This window comes from Manis javanica, chromosome 1 (genome assembly GCF_040802235.1).
Source record: "Manis javanica isolate MJ-LG chromosome 1, MJ_LKY, whole genome shotgun sequence".
Taxonomy (NCBI): Eukaryota; Metazoa; Chordata; class Mammalia; order Pholidota; family Manidae; genus Manis; species Manis javanica.
Window position 1 is genome coordinate 162,645,274 of NC_133156.1, and position 24,447 is coordinate 162,669,720.

The 24,447-nt window shown below is 40.6% G+C and overlaps 2 protein-coding genes across 2 annotated transcripts in view; one reads left to right on the forward strand and one right to left on the reverse strand.

The window, feature by feature from the left end:
* The first annotated feature begins 57 nt into the window (after window positions 1–57).
* On the forward strand, window positions 58–23,095 carry COA5 (cytochrome c oxidase assembly factor 5). Its single transcript, XM_036994635.2, has 3 exons — window positions 58–265; window positions 20,375–20,458; window positions 22,610–23,095. Exons 1-3 carry the CDS (start codon window positions 167–169, stop codon window positions 22,649–22,651), a joined length of 225 nt encoding a protein of 74 aa, XP_036850530.2. The 5' UTR covers window positions 58–166; the 3' UTR covers window positions 22,652–23,095.
* The window catches only part of INPP4A (inositol polyphosphate-4-phosphatase type I A), a 179,162-nt gene continuing 157,030 nt past the window's right edge, over window positions 2,316–24,447 (reverse strand). Inside the window, exon 26 of the mRNA XM_073239970.1 lies at window positions 2,316–2,457. Coding sequence (XP_073096071.1) covers window positions 2,376–2,457 — 82 coding nt within the window. The 3' untranslated portion in view covers window positions 2,316–2,375. The remainder of the gene's footprint in view (window positions 2,458–24,447) is intronic.

Sequence of the window (24,447 nt, forward strand, 5' to 3'; positions counted from 1 at the left end):
CCGCCGCGCGCACGGCCTCTCGGTTAGTGTAGTCCGCTGTGGCCCGCCGGAAGTTGGGGCTGCCGGTTTCCGGTCTCTTCTGTGTCGGACGTCCCTCGCTCCCGCCGGGCGGGCAGCCGTTGTGAGCGGAAGCGGGTTGGGCTGACGGCGAGCTGGCGGCGTCCCCATGCCCCGGTATTACGAGGACAAGCCGGAGGGCGGCGCGTGCGCGGGCGTGAAGGAGGACCTGGGCGCCTGTCTGCTGCAGTCGGACTGTGTGCTCCAGGTAGTGCGACCAGGAGCTCGGGTGATGCCGACGCCTGAGACCGGGAGGCAGGGCCCGGCGAAGGGCTCCCGGTGGCGGTCAGAGAGCTGGCTTCGATAGCCGTCCTGGGTGTAGATCACACCTCCGACTTAATGAGGCTGGGCGCAAATCCAGTATCAGAGCCTCGGTTCCCTCCTGTGCTCAAGTGGAGATACCGAAGTCACCCGTTGGGTTTTTGTAGAGATTAAACGAGTTATTGAATCCTGCCGCTCTGCTAGATTTTGGAGAGACAAAGGAGAATGAGAGGTGCACGCTAGAAAATGAGAATCTGTAAATTATCAGAGAATTACATAAGCCTGGTGCACTGTCTTGGCTAATGATTTCTCCTTTCTCCATTCAGTTGTGGCTGCTTGTACACTGTATTCACGTGTGTTGGTTTGAATTTGTTCTGAGTTGCAGTTCTGTACGTTCTTGGATAAGCTGTGTATGAGGCAGCTTCGTGTTTTCACCATTTTCTATCCTGCTTCCCCTACTTTTCCCTCACTGAAGCCACAGGTCTCAGGAGCCAATCTGAATGGTGTGAGCCATACAGTGAGGTTCAGAGTTAACTGGGGACCTGGGTTCTGGAGCACAACTGAAGTGCTGCTTCCATCTGCAGAGGCCTGATGAGAGGGCAATCAGTTGTGTGCAATTAGTTTAGCATGTGGGGTGTAATTTCAGAAAGTTGGCTCTTATTTCAGAGAAAAGACAACTACCCCAAAATGGGCATCCCCCATAAAGCTGTCTTCTGTTTCTGCTGATTGAGGATTCACATTTGGCTCACTGACTTGGCAGTCAGCCAGACCCACCTCCCATTGTCTAGTAAAACTTAAGGGTTGTTATGAATTTAAGAGGTTATCTAGTTCAACTTTGTTATACAGATGAGGATAGTGGTGAGGTGGCCCATCTTCAGGCTCCCCTTACAAGGGGAGCTGTTTCCAATCTGCTGCTTCATTGGTGTAGATATTCAGCTAGCTGCTAGGTAAATACCTAGTAAGTGATAGGTATGATGCCAGGCACTGGTGATGGAAAGATGAATCAGTTACAGTCACTACCTACATAGTGTGGTCTCATGGGAAGTCTAGACACTAAGGGGCTAAATTCCTGTGGTAAGGGCTGTGTAAGCATTTAGCAAATATTTGTTTAATGTGTTAGATTTAGGAGCAAAATGCCTTGGAAGCCCAGTGGAGAGCAACTTAGTTTGCTTGAGAATTTTAAACTTCACACAGAGGACATGACATTTGATCTGAGTCTTAAAGGGTGAGTAGTAGTTATCAAGGAAAAGAGTGGGCTGTTATGGTTGTGCGGAGAATCTTAAAGAACAGCATGGGCAGAGTCAAGGAGATGTAGGAGGGCCAGGAGGAGCCAGCACCATTTGGCCTGGAGGACAGGGCTTGTAACAGAAGGCCTGAAAGACAGGCTACCATGTGTGAAGGCTCTTGTATATATCAGAGTGAGGAGTTTGACTTTTTCCTGACATTCAACATCAGGAAGATCATGGAGATGGGCAATCAAGGGAAGGAAGTACACTAGGGAGGCTGAGGAAAGAAACTCCAGAAATGCAGGAAGATAATGGTGGCAAGAAGAATACTAAGTTGGCTTTTTGCAATGACTAGTTCACTTATTTAGCAAACATTTGAGTGCCAAGCTCTAATTGAGGGGACATACAGATAAATGGGACACATTCACTTCTGTGTAGAAATTACACCTCTGGAAAGCTAGAAAGCTGTAGGCAGAGAGCATGACCAGGACTCATGGTAGACTTTCCCCCATTGGGAATTTGACCTTATTAATGCGAATTTGGTCAACTAGGAGAAATGGATGTTTATAACGAGTCCCTTAAATGGAAGTGCATTTACAGTTGTGTTAAATTCATCCTGAACGGTGACTTCAACTGGAGTTGTGTACAAGGGAATACTGAGGCAAAACATTGAGTTTTGCAGATGAAGACAATATCCTACCTTCTCAGATGGTGTCACGCAGCTGCAGCCCAGTACTACTCACCGGAAACTTGGGAGATCACGGAAAATTCTCCTGAGGTCCCAGCTGGCTCTGTATAGGCATCTCATTTATAAGATGTTTAATTCCTAAGTTAATATGATCTTTTGGCAGATGGATACTGTAGCCTTTTCTTGCCAGTCTTTAACCCACCTGAAAAGCTGCTGGACATCACTCTAGGGAGGAAATTGACAAAGAAGTATTTAGTTCCAAGTGCTGCGAAGGGAGATGGTCAAGGAACTGTACGGGCTCAGAGAAAGTCAGGGTAATGGTGATGATATAAGTTCCTGTGGGGCTGGAGAGAAGCAGCAAGGATTCTTCAAGGCATCTCTTGTATAGACTTGTTAGGATATTAAGACTCCTGAGAGATGTGCAAGGTAGAAACTATGCACAAGTAATCTCAAGTTATCTCCTTTGTGTCTCCATTAACCTCCCAGACCAGCTGACTCTTCATCAGAATAGCCTGAATATGGGGGTGAAGGGCTTAAAACTACAGATTCCACAGCTCCCCACCCCTCCCCTATAAGTTAAATGTATCAATAAGTTAAAAGTACAAGGTGGATTGATGGGCACAGCCATGTTTGGGAATCATCAGTCTTGACCTCTGAAGGCAAACACACTTGAAGTGTACTAGTTAGGATATAGGTTCGGTACACATTACAGAAACTCAGAATACAAATGGCTTAAGCCGGCTAAAAAATTCCCTCTTTTGTTCTTGTGCCTATAAGTAGGGCCTGGGTGGCTCCCATTGGTCCAGACCCGCTTGACCTCATGGTTTTAGGGACTGTGATGGGAGACAGGATGTCACTTAACATTTGTGGTCCAAGATTGCCTTGCATTTACGTCATCAGGCCAAGTAAAATAAAGGAGTAAAGTGAGGTAGGAGGGCAAATCACTTTCCTCTAAGGACCATCCGAATTTTACATTTCAGTTCCCCACATTTCCACTGGCTAGCACCTAGTCACATGACCACATCCAGCTGCAAGGGTGGCTGGGAAATCTAGCCCAACTGTATGCCCCACTGAAAAGGAAGAGTGGAGATCAAGGGACAGCTAGCAGTGCCATTTGGGGAGGAGGTGTAGGAAGGTGAATTAATACTTCTCTCTTAGCTTTAGTGCTTCTAGATGGATATTCCCACTAGGCAGCTGGGGATATGGGTTGAAAGCTCATGAAAAAAAAAAAAAGACCTTAAGTATGGTTTGAGGGAGCATCTACTTACAGTCTACTGTCTTCGCATTGTTCATGTGAGCAACACACATCCTATCAGCCACACTGGATTAGAATTGGAAGGAGGAACATAATAGTGCAGGGAAGCTTGCTGCTACATCCTGATTCACTTCTCACATTCACTGATGGAGATGACACTTGAGATCAAGAACGCAAGCAGACAGGCTGGAAGGTGGCCTGGGTTCAGGAATGCCATATAAGGTCTCCTGTAATTTTTTTTCAGAGTAAAAACTAGGAGTGTAACTGGCACTTGCAAAATAAAGGAATGGGAGAGTGGCTGCAGTGGTGAGGTGGAGGTGTCAAATTCTGCTGGAGGGTTAGTCCCTGATGAAGAGCAGGTAGCCCTACTTAGCCTACATCATTCCTGGCTGCCTACAGTGTTTAGTGCCAATGGGAAAGATGTTCTGATATTTAGGGCTCCTAATTGTGGCTGTTTGAGCTTTTAAAGTTAACACTGAACAGGGTCATTTTTATTCTAAGACAAAACTGATTTATTTTCATTGGAACTCACCTTGGAGTTCACGATCTTCCTTTATAATGAGTATTGCGTAAGGCTGTTTCTACGCAGTATATATATATATTTTTTCTTAATAGTAATAAAAGTTTTGATTTTTTTCCCTCATGAATTGCAAGTCATAGTTTAAGGTCATTCAACCTTAGGTGATTCAAAAAATTTTGAATTTACTCTACTTTTTCTAGATGTTGTTATCTGTATTTACATTCTTGGGAAGCTAAACCTCTTTAGCATCTTTCCCTCTTAGCCCTTGGGAACTCTCTCGTGGCTTTCTGATGTGTTCACACTGCCGGTCAGCATGTGCACGTGTGCACCTTTCTACCTGCTATTACCAGCCCTGTGTAGGCACCAGTATCCACTATCTATTTTTTAACCTTCTGCTAAACTTATTTGGGACCTTCTGAATATTTTTTAAAATAAATACTCCTTGTCAGAATTTAGTTACTAGACAATAAGTAGGGTAGGGTGTTAAAAAAGAGAAATTTCACTACAATTAAGTATTAATCTTACCTCTTTTGAATTGTGCAATATGCTTTCTGCAGATGCTTCCAAGTGTCCAATATATTAAAGTGTGAAGTTAAATTGAGAGCAGTATATTTGTCCAAATATTTTAAGATAGTGAAAAAGTAATAGGATTTTTATAACATGTTTACCTTCAAGGAAAAATATGAGTCAATTCTAGCTCTAAACCTACTTTTGCAGTTGTTAGTTTGTCAAGTCTGATTTTATTTTTTGGCATCAATATACAATCACATGAGCAACCTTGTAGTTACTAGATTCTCCCCATTATCAAGTCATCCCACAAACCCCATTACAGTCACTGTCCATCAGTGTAGTAAGATGCTGTAGAGTCACTACTTGTCTTCCCTGTGCTATACTGCCTTCCCTGTGCCCCCCTAAATGTTACATTTGCCAATTGTAATGCCCCTTATTCCCCTTCTCCCTCCCTTCCTACCCACCCTCCTCAGTCCCTTTCTCTTTGGTAACTCTTAGTCCATTCTTGGGTTCTCGGAATCTGCTGCTGTTTTGTTCCTTCAGTTTTTGCTTTGTTCTTATGTTCCACAGATGAGTGAAATCATTTGGTACTTGTCTTTCTCCACCTGGCTTATTTCACTGAGCATAATACCCTCTAGCTCCATCCATGTTGTTGCAAATGGTAGGATTTATTTTCTTCTTATGGCTGAATAATATTCCATTGTATATATGTACTACATCTTCTTTATCCAGTCATCTACTGATGAACACTTAGGTTGCTTCCATTTCTTGGCTATTGTAAATAATGCTGTGAAAAACATAGGGGCACGTATGTCTTTTTGAAACTGGGCTCCTGCATTATTAGGGTAAATCCCTAGGAGTGGAATTCCTGGGTCAAATGCTATATTCCTCTTTTTAGTTTTTTGAGGAATCTCCATACTGCTTTCCACAATGGTTGAACTAGTTTACATTCCCACCAGCAGTGTTGGAGGGTTCCCCTTTCTCTGCATCCTCACCAGCATTTGTTGTTCCTAGTCTTTTCTATGTTGGCCAACCTAACTGGTGTGAGGTGATATCTCATTGTGGTTTTAATTTGCATTTCCCTGATAATTAGTGATGTGGAGCATTTTTTCATGTGCCTGTTGGCCATCTGAATTTCTTTGGAGAATTGTCTGTTCATATCCTCCGCCCATTTATTGATAGGATTATTTGCTTTTTGGGTGTTGAGGCCTGTGAGTTCTTGATATATTTTGGATGTTAACCCCTTGTTGGATATGTCCTTTACAAATATATTCTCCCATACTGTAGGATGCATTTTTGTTCTATTGATGGTGTCCTTTGATGTACAGAAGCTTTTTAGCATGATGTAGTCCCATTTGTTCATTTTTTATTTTTTTTCCCTTGCCCCAGGAAATGCATTCAGGAAAAAGTTGCTCATGTTTATATTCAAAATATTTTTGCCTATGTTTTCATCTAAGAATTTTATGGTATCATGACTTACATTCAGGTCTTTGATCCATTTTGAGTTTACTTTTGTGTATGGGGTTAGACAATAATGCAGTTACATTCTCTTGCATGTAGCTGTCTGCTTTTGCCAACACCAGCTGTTGAAGAGTTTGTCATTTCCCCATTGTATATCCATGGCTCCTTTATCGTGTATCAATTGACCATATATGCTTGGGTTTATATCTGGGCTCTCTGGTCTGTTCCATTGGTCTATGTTTCTGTTCTTGTGCCAGTACCAAATTGTCTTGATTACTGTGGCTTTGGAGTAGAGCTTTAAGTCGGGGTGCATGATCCTCCCCGCTTTATTCTTCCTTCTCAGGATTGCTTTGGCTATTCAGGATCTTTTGTGGTTCCATATGAATTTTAGAACTATTTACTCTAGTTCATTGAAGAATGCTGTTGGTGTTTTGATAGGGATTTCACTGAATCTGTATATTGCTTTAGGCAGGATGGCCATTTTGCCAATATTAATTCTTCCTATCCATGAGCACAGGATATGTTTCCTTTCATGAGCGTCTTATAGTTTTCACAGTATAGGTCTTTCACTTCCTTCGTTAGGTTTATTCCTAGGTATTTTATTCTTTTTTATGCAATTGTGAATGGAATTGTTTTCCTGATTCCTCTTTCTGCTAGTTCATCGTTAGTGTGTAGAAATGCAACAGATTTCTGTGTATTAATATTGTATACTGCAACTTTGCTGAATTCAGATATTGTAGTAGTTTTGGAATGGATTCTTTAGGGTTTTTAATGTACAGTATCATGTCATTTACAAACAGGGACAGTTTAATTTTTCCTTGCCAATCTGGATGCCTTTTATTTCTTTGTGTTATCTGATTGTTGTGGCTAGGACCTCCAGAACTATGTTGAATAAAAGTGGGGAGAGTGGGTATCCTTGTCTTGTTCCCTATCTTAAAGGAAAAGCTTTCAGCTTCTTGCTGTTAAGATATAATGTTGGCTGTAAGTTTGTCATATATGGCCTTTATTATGTTAAGGTAGTTGCCCTCTTATCCACGTTGAGAGTTTTTATCATGAATGGATGTTGGATTTTTTTAAATTCTTTTTCAGCATCTCTGAAAATGATCATGTGGTTTTTGTCCTTTTTGTTGATGTGGTCCTTCTTTTTGATGATGTGGTGGATTTTCGAGTGTTGTACCATCCTTGCATCCCTGGAATAAATCCTACTTGATCGTGATGGATGATCTTTTTGATGTATTTTTGAATTCGGTTTGCTAATATTTTGTTGAGTATTTTTGCATCTATGTTCATGAGGGATATTGGTCTCTAATTTTCTTTTTCAGTGGGGTCTTTGCCTTTGTTTAGTATTACAGCGATGCTGCCTTCATAGAATGAGTTTCGGAGTATTGCTTCCTCTTCTACTTTTTGGAAAACTTTTAAGGAGGATGGGTATTAGGTCTTCACTAAATGTTTGATTAAATTCTGGAGTGAAACCATCTGGTACAGGAGTTTTGTTCGTAGGTAGTTTTTCATTACCAATTCAATTTCCTTGCTGGTAATTTGTCTATTCAGATTTTGTTTCATCCTGGGTCAGCCTTGAAAGGTTGTATTTTTTTATTTTTTTTATTTTTCTTTATTTTTTAAGAGGGCATCTCTCATATTTATTGATCAAATGGTTGTTAACAACAATAAAATTCAGTATAGGGGGGTCAATGCTCAATGTACAATCATTAATCCATCTCAAGCCTAACTCGTCAGTCTCCAATCTTCTGAAGCATAACGAACAAGTTCTTACATGGTGAACGAATTCTTACATAGTGAATAAATTCTTACATGGTGAACAGTACAAGGGCAGTCATCACAGAAACTTTCAGTTTTGATCACGCATTATAAACTATAAACAATCAGGTCAAATATGAATATTCGTTTGATTTTTATACTTGATTTATATGTTGATCCCACATTTCTCCCTTTATTATTATTATTTTTATTTTTAATAAAATGCTGAAGTGGTAGGTAGATGCAACATAAAGGTAGGAAACATAGTTTAGTGCTGTAAGAGGGCAAATGTAGATGATCAGGTGTGTGCCTATGGACTAAGTATTAATCCAAGCTAGACAAGGGCAGCAAAACATCCACGGATGCAGAAGATTTCTATCAAAACAGGGGGGGGTGAGGTTCTGAGCCTCACCTCTGTTGATCCCCAATTTCTCACCTGATGGCCCCCCTGCGACTGTGCCTGTCCTGGGTTGTTCCTCCCTTGAGGAATCTTACCCGTCTCTGGCTAACCAGTCATCTTCCAGGGCCATACAGGGAAATGTAAAGTTGGTAAGTGAGAGAAAAGCCATATTGTTTGAAAAGGTTAGCTTTTTACTTCTTTGCAGATTTATGCCCTGTGGCTTCTATGCCCAGCACTTGTCTCGAGGTATCTTTACCACCTGGAGGAATTATGATGCTCGGTAAATTCAATATGAGGCACGAATTCTATTTAAGGGTTGTAATTAGGAAGGAAGAAGAAAAGCTATAGAGATAGCATATGGAAGAAAACATGGGAGGATTGATTATTTCTTTGACATATCTTATTCTAGAGTACCTTAAGCATGTATAGGTTTTAAACTACCAACTAACTTGCGCTCACATATTAACATAATGGGAATACAGTGACATAAAGCAAATCTATAATTACCACCCATCTCCAGTGAAGCCAAGAAAACCATTTAGACACCCTAGACATTTGTGAAAATTTGTCTATGATATGATGGATATTGTCCAACTGTACTTGAACAGTCTGACAGAAATAAGACAAATTAAAGCAACCCATTTCTGGGATCTGTTCACATCCCATATGTTCTTTTAACCATAGATAGTCTATAGTCATAAGATTTTGGAACCCAACTCCTGGTTGAGTTCCAATAGTACAGATCCGGTCAAATTCGTTGTCTCACTGTATGCACATGCCAGCCTAGACATCTCCCTCCTCATTCCAATGGCAAGTCCAGGAAACAGTGGGGTGGATGCAGTCACAACCACAGCATCGCCCAGATCCCTGTGGAGGCTTTTTGTTGATCATCCCCCTGGCACAAGTCCTCCAGAGAGTGCTGATGCCGGAAGCTCCTCCTCATATCGTATCTTAGTTCATTTTCTGGGTATCCAAGCTAGGCCTTGATCTTCTGCGTAGAAACAAACAGACCCTTTGCCCACACTTTGACATGCCCTCTATACCACTGTGCAGAACTCATTGGAGGTCAGCACACAGGAACTGCTTTTTTTTTTTTTATTAAGAGAAAGGAATATTATCAGAAAAGAGTACCTCCATAGCTGATCATCTGACACCCTTTAAGTGATCAACATTAAGGATATTTAAAGCATGCGTTGATCTTTGAGTTACCAATAGTTTTATCCTATCAAGGAGTAATCCCCCTTTTCTTTCTTTCTTTTTTTTTTTTCTTAATCTTTAATCTACACTTACATGAAGAATACTATGTTTACTATGCTCTCCCCTATATCAGGTCCCCCCTAACAACCACATTACGGTTACTGTCCATCAGCTTAGCAAAATGTTGTAGAGTCAATACTTGTCCTCTCTGTGTTGTGCAGCCCACCCTCCCCTTGCTCCCTCCCCCCCATGCATGCTAATCTTAATACCCCCCTTCTTCCCCCCCTTATCCCTCCCTGCCCACCCATCCTCCCCAGTTCCTTTCCCTTTGGTACCTGTTAGTCCATTTTTGGGTTCTGTAATTCCGCTGCTGTTTTGTTCCTTCAGTTTTTCCTTTGTTCTTATACTCCTCAGATGAGTGAAATCATTTGGTATTTCTCTTTCTCCACTTGGCTTATTTCACTGAGCATAATACTCTCCAGCTCCATCCATGTTGCTGCAAATGGTTGGATTTTTCCACTTCTTATGGCTGAATAGTATTCCATTGTGTATATGTACCACATCTTCTTTATCCATTCATCTACCGATGGACATTTAGGTTGCTTCCAATTCTTGGCTATTGTAAATACTGCTGCGATAAACATAGGGGTGTATCTGTCTTTCTCAAACTTGATTGCTGCATTCTTAGGGTAAATTCCTAGGAGTGGAATTCCTCGGTCAAATGGTAGGTCTCTTTTGAGCATTTTGATGAACCTCCAAACTGCTTTCCACAATGGTTGAACTACTTTACATTCCCACCAGCAGTGTAGGAGGTTTACCCTTTCTCCACATCCTCGCCAACATTTGTTGTTGTTTGTCTTTTGGATGGCAGCTATCCTTACTGGTGTGAGGTGATACCTCATTGTAGTTTTAATTTGCATTTCTCTGATAATGAGCGATGTGGAGCATCTTTTCATGTGTCTCTTGGCCAGCTGTATTTCTTTTTTAGAGAGCTGTCTGTTCAGTTCCTCTGCCCAATTTTTAATTGGGTTATTTGTTTTTTGTTTGTTGAGGTGTGTGGACGTCAAGCCTTTATCAGATATGTCATTTTCAAATATATTCTCCCATACTGTAGGGCTCCTTTTTGTTCTATTGATGGTGTCTTTCGCTGTACAGAAGCTTTTCAGCTTAATGTAGTCCCACTTGCTCATTTTTGCTGTTGTTTTCCTTGCCCGGGGAGATATGTTCAAGAAGAGGTCACTCATGTTTATGTCTAAGAAGTCTTTGCCTATGTTTTTTTCCAAAAGTTTAATGGTTTCATGACTTACATTCAGGTCTTTGATCCATTTTGAGTTTACCTTTGTATATGGGGTGAGACAATGGTCCAGTTTCATTCTCCTACATGTAGCTGTCCACTTTTGCCAGCACCATCTGTTGAAGAGACTGTCATTTTGCCATTGTATGTCCATGGCTCCTTTATAAAATATTAATTGACCATATATGTTTGAATTAATTTCTGGAGTCTCTAATCTGTTCCACTGGTCTGTGGCTCTGTTCTTGTGCCAGTACCAAATTGTCTTGATTACTATGGCTTTGTAGTAGAGCTTGAAGTTGGGGAGTGAGATCCCCCCTACTTTATTCTCCTTTTTCAGGATTGCGTTGGCTATTCGGGGTCTTTGGTGTTTCCATATGAATTTTTGAATTATTTGTTCCAATTCATTGAAGAATGTTGCTGGTAATTTGAGAGGGATTGAATCAAATCTGTATATTGCTTTGGGCAGGATGGCCATTTTGACGATATTGATTCTTCCTAGCCATGAGCATGGGATGAGTTTCCATTTATTAGTGTCCCCTTTAACTTCTCTTAAGAGTGACTTGTAGTTTTCAGAGTATAAGTCTTTCACTTCTTGGTTAGGTTTATTCCTAGGTATTTTATTCTTTTTGATGCAATGGTGAATGGAATTGTTTTCCTGATTTCTCTTTCTATTGGTTCATTGTTAGTGTATAGGAAAGCTACAGATTTCTGTGTGTTAATTTTGTATCCTGCAACTTTGCTGTATTCCGATATCAGTTCTAGTAGTTTTGGAGTGGAGTCTTTAGGGTTTTTTATGTACAGTATCATATCATCTGCAAATAGTGACAGTTTAACTTCTTCTTTACCAATCTGGATTCCTTGTATTTCTTTGTATTGTCTGATTGCCGTGGCTAGGACCTCCAGTACTATGTTAAATAACAGTGGGGAGAGTGGGCATCCCTGTCTTGTTCCCGATCTCAGAGGAAATGCTTTCAGCTACTCGCTGTTCAGTATAATGCTGGCTGTGGGTTTATCATATATGGCCTTAATTATGTTGAGGTACTTGCCCTCTATTCCTATTTTGCTGAGAGTTTTTATCATGAATGAATGTTGAATTTTGTCAAATGCTTTTTCAGCATCTATGAAGATGATCATGTGGTTTTTGTCTTTCTTTTTGTTGATGTGGTGGATGATGTTGATGGATTTTCGAATGTTGCACCATCCTTGCATCCCTGGGATGCATCCCACGTGGGCATGGTGTATGATCCTTTTGATATACTGTTGAATTCTGTTTGCTAATATTTTATTGAGTATTTTTGCATCTACATTCATCAGGGATATTGGTCTGTAATTTTCTTTTTTGGTGGGGTCTTTGCCTGGTTTTTGTATTAGGGTGATATTGGCTTCATTGAATGAGTTTGGGAGTATTCCCTCTTCTTCTATTTTTTGGAACACTTTAAGGAGAATGGGTATTATGTCTTCTCTGTGTGTCTGATAAAATTCCGAGGTAAATCCGTGCGGCCCCGGGGTTTTGTTCTTGGGTACTTTTTTGATTACCGTTTCGATTTCTTTGCTCCTAATTGGTTTGTTTAACTTTTGTGTTTCTTCCTTGGTCAGTCTTGGGAGGTTGTATTTTTCTAGGAAGTTGTCCATTTCTTCTCAGTTTTCCAGCTTGTTGGCATATAGGTTTTCATAGTAGTCTTTAATAACTCTTTGTATTTCTGTGGAGTCTGTCGTGATTTTTCCATTCTCATTTCTGATTATGTTGATTTGTGTTGATTCTCTTTTTCTCTTAATAAGTTTGGCTAGAGGCTTATCTATTTTGTTTATTTTCTCAAAGAACCAGCTCTTGGTTTCATTGATTTTTGCTATTGTTTTATTCTTCTCAATTTTGTTTATTTCTTCTCTGATCTTTATTATGTCCCTCCTTCTGCTGACTTTAGGCCTCATTTGTTCTTCTTTTTCCAGTTTCGATAATTGTGATGTTAGACTATTCATTTGGGATTGTTCTTCCTTCTTCAGGTGTGCCTGGATTGCTATATACTTTCCCCTTAAGACTACTTTCGCTGCGTCCCACAGAAGTTGGGGCTTTGTATTGTTGTTGTCATTTGTTTCTATATATTCCTTGATCTCTATTTTGATTTGTTCATTGATCCATTGAGTATTTAGTAGCATGTTGTTAAGCCTCCATGTGTTTGTGAGCCTTTTTGTTTTCTTTGTAGAATTTATTTCTACTTTTATACCTTTGTGGTCTGAAAAATTGGGTGGTAGAATTTCAATATTTTGGAATTTACTGAGGCTCTTTTTGTGAGCTAGTATGTGGTCTATTCTGGAGAATGTTCCATGTGCACTTGAGAAGAATGTATATCCTGTTGCTTTTGGATGTAGAGTTCTATAGATGTCTATTAGGTCCATCTGTTCTAGTGTGTTGTTCAGTTCCTGGGTGTCCTTACTTATTTTCTGCCCGGTGGATCTATCCTTTGGGGTGAGTGGTGTGTTGAAGCCTCCTAAAATGAATGCATTGCAGTCTATTTCCCTCTTTAGTTCTGTTAGTATTTGCTTCACATATGCTGGTGCTCCTGTATTGGGTGCATATATATTTAGAATGGTTATATCCTCTTGTTGGACTGAGCCCTTTATCATTATGTAGTATCCTTCTTTATCTCTTGTTACTTTCTTTGTTTTGAAGTCTATTTTGTCTGATATTAGTACTGCAACCCCTGCTTTCTTCTCACTGTTGTTTGCCTGAAATATGTTTTTCCATCCCTTGACTTTTAGTCTATGCTTATCTTTGGGTTTAAGGTGAGTTTCTTGTAAGCAGCATATAGATGGGTCTTGCTTTTTTATCCATTCTATTACTCTATGTCTTTTGATTGGTGCATTAAGTCCATTTACATTTAGGGTGACTATTGAGAGATATGTACTTATTGCCATTGCAGGCTTTAGATTCGTGGTTACCAAAGGTTCAAGGTTAGCTTCTTTAGTATCTTACTGCCTAACTTAGCTCGCTTATTGAGCTGTTATATACACTGTCTGGAGAGTCTTTTCTTCTCTCCCTTCTTATTCCTCCTCCTCCATTCTTCATATGTTGTGTGTTTTGTTCTGTGCTCTTTTTAGGAGTGCTCCCATCTAGAGCAGTCCATGTAGGATGCCCTGTAGAAGTGGTTTGTGGGAAGCAAATTCCCTCAGCTTTTGCTTATCTGGGAATTGTTTAATCCCACCATCATATTTAAATGATAGTCGTGCTGGATACAGTATCCTTGGCTCAAGGCCCTTTTGTTTCATTGCATTACGTATATCATGCCATTCTCTTCTGGCCTGTAGGGTTTCTGTCGAGAAGTCTGATGTTAGCCTGTTTGGTTTTCCTTTATAGGTGACCTTTTTCTCTCTAGCTGCCTTTAAAACTCTTTCCTTGTCCTTGATCCTTGCCATTTTAATTATTATGTGTCTTGGTGTTGTCCTCCTTGGATCCTTTCTGTTGGGGGTTCTGTGTAATTCCATAGTCTGTTCGATTATTTCCTCCCCCAATTTGGGGAAGTTTTCAGCAATTATTTCTTCAAAGAGACTTTCTATCCCTTTTCCTCTTTCTTCTTCTTCTGGTACCCCTATAATACGAATATTATTCCTTTTGGATTGGTCACATAGGTCTCTTAGTGTTGTTTCATTCCTGGAGATCCTTTATCTCTCTCTATGTCTGCTTCTATACGTTCCTGTTCTCTGGCTTCTATTCCTTCAATGGCCTCTTGCATCTTATCCATTCTGCTTATAAATCCTTCCAGGGATTGTTTCAGTTCGGTGATCTCCTTCCTGACATTTGTGATCTCCCTCCGGACTTCATCCCATAGCTCTTGCATTTTTCTCTGCATCTCATCCCATTGCTCTTGCATTTTTCTCTGCATCTCTGTCAGCATGTTCATGATTTTTATTTTGAATTCTTTTTCAGGGGGACTGGTGAGGTCTGTCTCCTCAGGTGTTGTCTCTGTGATCTTTGTCTGCCTGTAGTTTTGCCTTTTCATGGTGATAGAGATAGTTTGCAGAACTGGTACGAGTGACTGCTGGAAGAGCTTCCCTTCTTGTTGGTTTGTGGCCTTCCTCTCCTGGGAGAATAGCGACCTCTAGTGGCTTATGCTTGTCAGCTGTGCGCAGACAGGGCGTCTGCTACCTGCCTGTTTGCTATGGAGTTTATCTCCGCTGTAGCTGTGGGCGTGGCCTGGCTGGGGCTGCTCCTCCAAAATGGTGGAGCTCCGTTGGAGGGGGAGCGGCCGGGAGGCTATTTATCTCCGTAAGGTGCCTCTGTGTTCCCTGTTGCCCAGGGAGTTAGAGTGCCCAGAGATCCCCAGATTCCCTGCCTCTGGTCTAAGTGTCCTGGCCTGCCCCTTTAAGACTTCCAAAAAGCACTCTCCAAACCAAAACAACAACAGCAAGAATGAAAGAGGAAAAAGAAAAAAAAGAAAAATTGCGCGATATTGTTTGTCCTCAGGCGCCAGTCCCAGGCACCTGCCCACTGGTCCTGCCGCCCTGCCTCCCTAGCCCCGTCCCTCCAAGGCCTCCAAAAAACACTCGCCAAAAGGGAAAAACTCACAACCCTCTCCGTCCCCAGGCTCTGGTCCCAGGCACCCACTCACCGGCCCTCCCACCCTGCCTCCCTGGCACTGGAGTCCCTGTCCCCCTAAGGTCTCCAAAAAATGCTTGCCAAGAAGAAAAAAAAGGAGAAACGCGCAATTTTCTGTCCTCAGGCGCCAGTCCCAGGCACCCACCCACTGGTCTTGCTGCCCTGCCTTCCTGGTATTTGGGTCCCCGTCCCTCCAAGGCTTCGAAAAGCAATCGCCAAAAAAAAAAAAAGGGAAAAATGCGCTATTTTCTTTGTCCTCAGGTGCCGGCCCCAAGCCCCCACCCACCGGTCCCGCCGCCCTGCCTCCCCAGTATTGGGAAAAACGCACGATTTTCTTTGTCCCCAGGCACTGGTCTCAGGCACCCGCTCACCAGTCTTGCTGCCCTGTTTCGCTGGTATTGGGGTCCCCGTCCCTCCAAGGCTTCCAAAAGCACTCGCCAAAAAGAAAAAAAAAGGGGAAAAATGCGCGATTTTCTCTGTCCTCAGGCGCCGGTGTCAGACACCCACCCACTGGTCCCGCCGCCCTGCCTCCCTAGCACCGCGGTCCCTGTCCCTTTAAGGCTTCCAAAAAGCACTAGCCAAAAAAAAAACCGCTCCAGTTTCTTTCCACCCGGAGCCGGGGGCGAGGGGCGCTCGGGTCCCTCCGGGCTGGGGCTTGTATCTTACCCCCCTTCGCAAGGCGCTGGGTTCTTGCATGTGTGGATGTGGTCTGGATGTTGTCCTGTGTCCTCTGGTCTCTATTTTAGGAAGAGTTTTCTTTGTCATATTTTCATAAATCTATGTGTTTTTGGGAGGAGATTTCCACTGCTCTACTCACGCCGCCATCTTGGCTCCGCCCTGAAAGGTTGTATTTTTCTAGAAAATTGTCCATTTGTCCTAGGTTATCCAGTTTTTAGGATATAATTTTTCATAGTATTCTGTCATAATTCTGTATTTCTGTGGTGTCCATAATGATTTTTCCTTTCTCATTTCTGATTCTGTTTATGTGTGTAGATTCTCTTTTTTCTTAATAAGTCTGGCTAGAGGTTTATCTATTTTATTTATTTTCTCAAATAGTCACCTTCTGCTTTTATCGAGTCTATTGTTTTCTTCTTCTCGATTTTATTTATTTCTGTTCTAATCTTTATTATGTCCCTCCTTCTACTGACTTTGGGCCTCATTTTTCTTCTTTTTCTAGTTTTGTTAATTGTGAATTTAGACTGTTCAATTGTTCTTCTTTCCTGACGTAGACCTGTTTTGCAATATATTTCCCTCTTAGCATGGTTTTTGCTTCATCCCACAGATTTTGTGGTGTTGAATTATTGTCATTTGCCTTCATATATTGCTTGATCTGTGTTTTAATTTGGTCATTGATCCATTGATTATTTAGGAGCATGTTATTAAGCCTCCATTGTTTGTGGGCTTTTTCATTTTCTTTGTGTAATTTATTTCTAGTTTCATACCTTTGTGATCGAAGAATCTGGTTGGTACAGTTTCAATCTTTTTGCATTTATTGAGGCTCTTTTTGTGTCCTAGTGTATGATATATTCTTGAAAATGTTCCATGTGCATTTGAGAAAAATGTGTATCCTGTTTTTTTGGATGGAGTGTCCTGTAGATGTCTGTTAGGTCCATCTGTTCTAATACAGTGTTCAGTGCCTCTGTCTCCTTACTTATTTTCTGTCTTGTTGATCTGTCCTTTGGAGTGAGTGGTGTGTTGAAGTCTCCTAAAATGAATGCATTGCATTCTATTTCCCCCTTTAATTCTGTTAGTATTTGTTTCACATATATAGGTGCTCCTGTGTTGGGTGCATAGATGTTTATAATAGTTATATCCTCTTGTTGGACTGCCCCCTTTATCATTATGTAATGTCCTTCTTTATCTCATTACTTTCTTTACTTTGAAGTCTATTTAATCTGATACAAGTACTGCAACTCCTGCTTTTTTCTCCCTATTAGTTACATGCAATATCTTTTTCCATCCCTTTTCTTTCAGTCTGTGTATGTCTTTAGGTTTGAAGTTGAGTCTCTTGTAGGCAGCATATAGATGGGTCTTGTTTTTTAATCCATTCAGTGACTTTGTGTCTTTTGATTGGTGCATTCAGACCATTTATATTTAGGGTGATTATTGAGAGGTATATTCTTATTGTCATTGCAGGCTTTAGATTCGTGGTTACCAAACGTTCAATGGTAATTCCCTATCTAACAGTCTAATTTAACTCACTCAGTATGCTATTAGAAATATAACCTAAAGGTTCTTTTTTATTTCTCCTTTTTCTTCCTCCTCCATTCTTTATATATTAGGTATTATATTCTGTACTCTTTGTGTATCCCTTGATTGACTTTGGGGGGGGTAGTTGATTGGATTTTTCATCTCATTAGTAATTAATTGTTCTCCTTTTTTTGCTGTGGTTTTATTTTCTCTGGTGGCAGCTATTTAGCCTTAGGAATACTTCCATCTATAGCAGTCCCTCTGGAGTGCACTGTAAAGGTGGTTTGTGGGAGGTGAATTCTCTCAGCTTTTGCTTATCTGAAAATTGTTTAATCCCTCCTTCAAATTTAAATGATAATCTTACCTAGTAGAGTATTCTTGGTTTGAGGCCCTTCTGCTTCATTGCATTAAATACATCATGCCACTCCCTTCTGGCCTGTAAGGTTTCTGTTGAGAAGTCTGATGGTAGCCTGATGGGTTTTCCTTTGTATGTGATCTTATTTCTCTCTCTGGGTGCTTTTAAAAGACTGTCCTTTTTCTTGATCTTTGCCCTTTTAATTATTATATGTCTTGGTGTTGTCTTCCTTGGGTCCCTTGTGTTGGAAAATCTGTGCGCCTCCGTGGCCTGAGAGACCATCTCCTTCCCCAGACTGGGGAAGTTTTCAGCAATTACCTCCTCAGTAACACTTTCTATCCCTTTTTCTTTCTCTTCTTCTTCTGGTTCCCATATAATGCGAATATTTTTTCATTTGGATTGGTCACAGTTCTCTCAATATTCTTTCATACTTAGACATTCTTTTTTCTCTCTGTGCCTCAGCTTCTTTGTATTCCTCTTGTCTAATTTCTGTTCCATTTACTGTCTCCTCCACCACTTCTAATCTGCTTTTCAATCCTTCCATTATGTTTCATTTCTGATATGGAATTTCTTAATGATTGAATCTCTGTCCTAAATTCATCCCTGAGTTCTTGAATATTTTTATGTACCTCCATAAGCATGTTTATGATTTTTATTTTGAACTGTCTTTCAGGAAGATTGGTGAATTCATTTTCATTTGAGCCTTTTTCTGGTGTTTGTGAGGTTTTGGTCTGAATGAGGTTCCTTTGACATTTCGTATTTGTATGTGGTGTCCTATAGTACCCAGAAACACTAATCCCTAGAGCTTCTTAGCCCTTGGAGTGATGTCATAGGTCACAGGCGAGCGGTGCTGGTACCTGGCAGGGAGGAAAAAGTTGTTTCCTTCCTCTTGACTGCAGCACCTGTCTCCACTCTCAGAATCAGTGGCCCCAGCACAAAGGTATAATAAGCCTCTCTGCTTTGCATCTGTAGTTGCCATAGGCAGGGCCTCCCTGTGGCTGGCCTGATGCCAGGGCAGGGACTGCTGGTTTGTGAGCCGGTGCCAGCAGGCTAGGAGGGAGGCACAGCAGGCTGTGTATCACAGTGGGGGGCTTCAGAGCTGAGTAGCCAGCCAGAGGAATGGAGTGCCTGAAGCTCCTGAGTGTTCACAACTTGCTGGGCAGAGTGCGCCCAAAGAACCTTGCCCACCTATCCCTTCTCCCACGCAGCAAGCTCTGTGCAAACCCCACCCTTTCAGTAGCCCTCTCGCTGCTAGGAAGCCTCTCAGACTGTCCGCCTTTTCTTTGTCCCAGAGCAGCTGTATGTGGATGGATCCCTGTCCTCCACAAATGGTTGGAATCTCAGTCTCTCCAATTATTCTGCCTATTTTAGCTTTCCAACCCCATTAATCTCCAGAGCACCATGCAATGTAGGTTTGTGCTCACAAAGCATATCTCCAGGGCTGGGTGTTCAGCAGTCCTAGGCTTCCACCCCCTCCCTGCTCCATTTCTCTTCCTCCTGCTGTTAATCTGGGGTGGGGGAAGGGCTTGAGTCCTGCCAGATCAAGGGTTTGGTACATTACCCTGTTTCGTGAGGTCTGTTCTTTTCTTCTGGTGTATGCAGTCTGGTGCAGCCTTCTTTCCTGTTGCTCTTTTAGGATTAGTTGTATTAACTATATTTGTGTATTATATGTGATTTTGGGAGGAGTTCTCTGTCTCACCTCTCACACAGCCATCTTAAATCCTGATCCTCAAATCTGAGTTTTAATCATTTTTAAAAGTCTAATTATTTAAGAGTTAGAAATAATTGTTTCTCTGATGAACATTCTCGTAGCAGCATCCTGCTTCCAGGATGTTTAACCCACCATGTTAACGAGCCAGAATTAGGAGCCCTAATGACAGAAAGCGCAGGTTTCTTCTGAACCTCCCTTTGAACTGAACTGTTCTCAGATGAGTTAATCTCACATCTGACCCAGGCAGCTTTCTCACAAATATGTGTAAATTCTGTTACTGTCTCCTTTTCCTCTTCCAGTTCTTACCCAGTTGACCTTCTCAAAATAGAGAACTTGGCCATGGAAGCTAGGGGGTGGGAAAACACAGAGATGTGCTGGAGGTAGAGTTGCCTGCATTAAGAAGCTACAGCTGGAGACTTACATTCACCACTGCAACTTGCTGCCTTGTGTCTCATAGGCTCGTGCACACGTGCACACTGCCTCCCTCCCTCTTTCTGACACACGCTACTTTCTTTTCTGTCCTTAGTTCTTGAGCATAAAAGTTTTAAAAACACTGAAGAAACCTGATTACTACTTTCATCTTTTCTCTTTCCCTTACCATTAAGGAGCTGAAACTAAGAGTTTTTAAATTTTTATATACACATCTTTAATCTCACAGAAACCAGTGTTTTTAAGAATTCAAGAGTGAGCTTAAAGTGCACAAAAGTTTTTTTACACATTTTTCTTCCTTAATTTAAGTACTATAGTCAAGATGAATTGTGAACTATTTCTTATATAATTTACTATTTTCTTCTTTTGGTTAACTTGTTGAAATGTTGAAAGAACTGTTTTTGGAAGGACAATTATTCTGTACTTTGTGAGAAAATTTCCTGGGTATTTATACAGTTTTGTCTGTCATAGGAAGGAAAATCCCCTCGGCAGTGTCTGAAGGAAGGAAACTGCAAAGCTTTGAAATACTCATTTTTTGAATGTAAAAGATCAATGGTAAGTGGTTAAAGTTTTTAAAAGCTTATGCTATACATTAGCTATATGGAGTTAAGTAAATGTGACTTAGTAATTATAAATAGGAAGCAGTGCTGTCATTCAGAAAGAAGGGTGCAGATAATGTGTCTTACTCCAGTGAGTTAAGGTTAGGTAGCAGTCTCGGAAACCAGGAGCTGATTGTTGTTATTTTGCCACTATGCTAACTGCAGCCGCCAATCTTTGTGAATTTTTGAAAGTGTGAGAATGCAGTCTTGGCAAGGAGAAAGTTGATGGTCACTATGACTTCAGGTTTTTTGACAGTTTTACACAAACGCATAATGTGGGGGTCCAAGGTGTCTGTCCGTGTGCCTTAGTGTAGATATGCCTAGGAGAAAATGTGAGCATCTCTTAACTTTTAGAGTGATTGATGATGGAAAGATAGTCTAAGAGGACATTATGAACTCAAGGCTTCTGCTCTAACATTCTTTGATCTCAAAAATGCACAAAGATACTAGGAATGGAAACAGAGCCTTCTCTCTGTGAAACAAAAGTATGAAATCAGAAAAGTGAACATCCTTTATAGAAAGCAGTTACTTGAACTTTGAACCTGTTTTTGGTTGGTGAGTAATTACATTGCAAACCCCTTCCCTTCTGTTGACAGAAGTGGAGGGTACAGTATTCTTATGATCCAGGAAGCCAGAGAACTTGAGCACATTTTCCAACTAACTGGATCCAGGGAGATGGACAGTTAGATTTGGCCATGCCCTCTTACCTCTCTCAAGTGACACAGTTCTGTGCCATATTTGCCTGTTTTTAATGTAAAAAAGGATTTTCTTGGTTTCTCTTACATAGTTTTGTTATCCATGTAAATTGCAAACTTTGAGATCTTCCCAGAATTTTGAATCATGTTTAGATAATTGACAAGTCATAAAGACTAGTTAGTGTAGGAGACAATGATGAGCTATACTATATAATCATATCCAAGACTGAATTTGTCATAAACTCCCTGGAATTCCCTGCCTAATCCTCAGTCTTTAATCTCCAAAAACTTCAAGAAATCAAAACACTTAAAAATTGTTCACGATTGATCTGCCTTCTGCAGAAATTTGTAGCAATCTTCAATAAAAATTCAAAGTGCTTCTGACCATTTCTAAACATCAGTACAATGCAGTTTCACTTACACTTTGACACTGTAAAGAGCAGTCTAGAGAATCTATTTTTAGCAGACTAATAGATTTGTACAGCCTTTCTCTAAGACTGTGATTCACTATTAGTCCTCCAAGTTAGTGGAATTATGTCACACTTAACCAATGCAACTTTATTTATATAAGCTTGGCAAAAACCTAAAACATAACAATTGAAATTTTATGCTGGTAATTTTACTTAATATTTCAAAAACATTAGTGCATATTCCAGAACAAAGATGAGATGGGAAGTTTGAATTGGCTGTTCCCTCATAGTGGAAACATCTCATCATCCTGATTATGTTCCTATGTTTAAAGATTACTTACTGATTTTTTAAAAATACGGCTTAGCTACTTCACATAGTGATCAGATGAAGGAAGGGCTATCTGTCCCACACCTGGCTGTGGTGGAATCATTAACAGAGTCTAACTCATTTTAAAATAATTCTTTCCTATAGAATTCCTAGGGAGTGATACTGACTAACTATGCAACTTTGCAATATATACGACTTTAGGACCCTCCACCCTACCCAACCCTTAAGAGACTGCACTGTGAGGCTCAAGTCAGAGAACATACTGTCACCCTATGAGCAGGCAGTTTACGAACTGTGAATCCCAGAATGGCTGTGTGTGTGTTATGTAACATTTTTCAGGTCCCCTTCTTTTCTTGGTTGTTGTTTAAAGATTTCAAATACATTTGAATATTAACCCAAATAAAAGAGAGTTAAGTTGGCTAGGACATATAAATGTAGTTCAGAAAATAAATGTAATTTGAATTCTACCTGAGAGAAAAATCCCTATTGTGATCTTAAGTGGAACTTGTGTTTTAATGCCATCTTTGTTATTATTCTATCTTGGTAGCTCTGACAATTGCCTTTTTGATTGTGCTAGGAAATAGTTTACTTCTCTTATGCAGTGACACCCCATAACCAAAGTTGCGTTTAGTTATGTTGAACAAAATTTGAGTTAATTGTATGTTTATTTTCAGCTGGATACTAGGTCAAGATTCAGAGGAAGAAAAGGATATTGACACTATATTATGTTGAAACCAAGATGAAAACAACAAAGGATTTCCTATGGCCATTAAAACAGAGACACCAAAATGGGAAACACACATTTTGCTACACTTGTTTAGTTGTACCATTTTCTTCACTCCTTGGAACACTGGAAAACATGGATGAGTTCTGCTTTTGAATATATTATAAAATGAATGATTCTCTTACTCTTATTTTTAGAAGAAAAATGTACCTGAATTATGAGCTAAGTGTAATAAATGTTTTGAGATGTGTTTTAAAGCAAAAAGAATGGAAAGATTGTTATTTTCAAACTTCACTCCTCAACCAAATGACACAGTTTGTATTCATCCTTTGTAACTATTATCAAGGCCACTGATGGAACTGTTCAAATTGGTGGCATGGAGCCTGGGGAGAAAATGTCTATCAGGAAAGTTCAAGATAAAACTTTCTTTTATTCAGTCGTCTGTCTTGTTCAGTTCTAAAATAAGCTGCATTCGAATCTTTGGAAAAGAAATGCTTCATGTGCGCTGATTCACTGACGTAACCACCTCAAAACCTTCATGTCCTGTATTAGGCTTAGCTGGATGCAGAGTCACAGATGATGTTGCCAGGGCTCTTTGCCTCCATCTCTTGACTGTGTTTCTGTTTCCTGGCTTCATTTTCAGGCCGGCCCTCACTATGTAATGGGAAAGAGGCCAGTATCAGCCAGAGGTGCACACCTTGAGATCTATGATCCAAAAGAAGAGAGCCAGCCTCCTTTGCTAGGGTCCACTGGTCAGATCCTACAAAAGGACTGTTGTCTCCCCTGGATCCCCTGCCCTTGAAGTAGACCAGTCCCTGTGGAAAAAGAGATGGCGCAGGGGTGGCACATGGTCTCAGCAAGGCCTGAGTCTCACAAACCACAGTCGCTAACTCCCACCAGTCATGTTGGATGGGTGATGGGCCTTATTTCCAAAGAACAGGATTTGAAGCAAATTGAAATAGATGTTCACTATAGGAAGTAAGTGAAAACATGAAATGCTTGAAAAAGTTTATGATCACTGTAATTTTATTCTGATCACTTAGTAAAGGAGCAAACTAGGAATCCAACTTTCCAACTTTGTTTTCAGTATTGAACAATAATGAAGAACCATAGCTTCTTCATACATCTGCAGTTTCTTGGGGATAAAAAGGAATCAAGGTATTCTATAGCTTATTTGCTTCTCCTTTTTTTATAATTTTTTTAAGTTTTGGTATCATTAATATATGATTACATAAGCAACACTGTGGTTCCTACATTCCCTCCATTATCTAGTCCCCCCCACATACCCCATTATGGTCACTGTCCATCAGCGTACTAAGATGCTATAGAGTCACTAGTCTTCTCTGTGCTATACTGCCTTCCCCATGCACCCCCCTCTATATTATGTGTGCTAATCGTAATGCCCCCTTTACCCCTTATTCCTCCCTCCCTTGCCACCCATCCTCCCTAGTCCCTTTCCCCTTGTTAACTGTTAATTCATTCTTGGGTTCTCTGAGTCTGCTCTTCCTTCAGTTTTTGCGTTGTTCTTATGCTCCACAGATAAGTGAAATTATTTGGTACTTGTCATTTTCTGCCTGGCTTATTTGACTGAGCATAATACCTTCTAGCTCCATCCATGTTGTTGCAAATGGTATATTTGTTTTCTTCTTATAGCTGAATAATATTCCATTGTGTGTGTGTGTATATATATATATATACCACATCTTTTTTTTTTTTTTGAGAGGGCATCTCTCATATTTATTGATCAAATGGTTGTTAACAACAATAAAATTCTGTATAGGGGTGTCA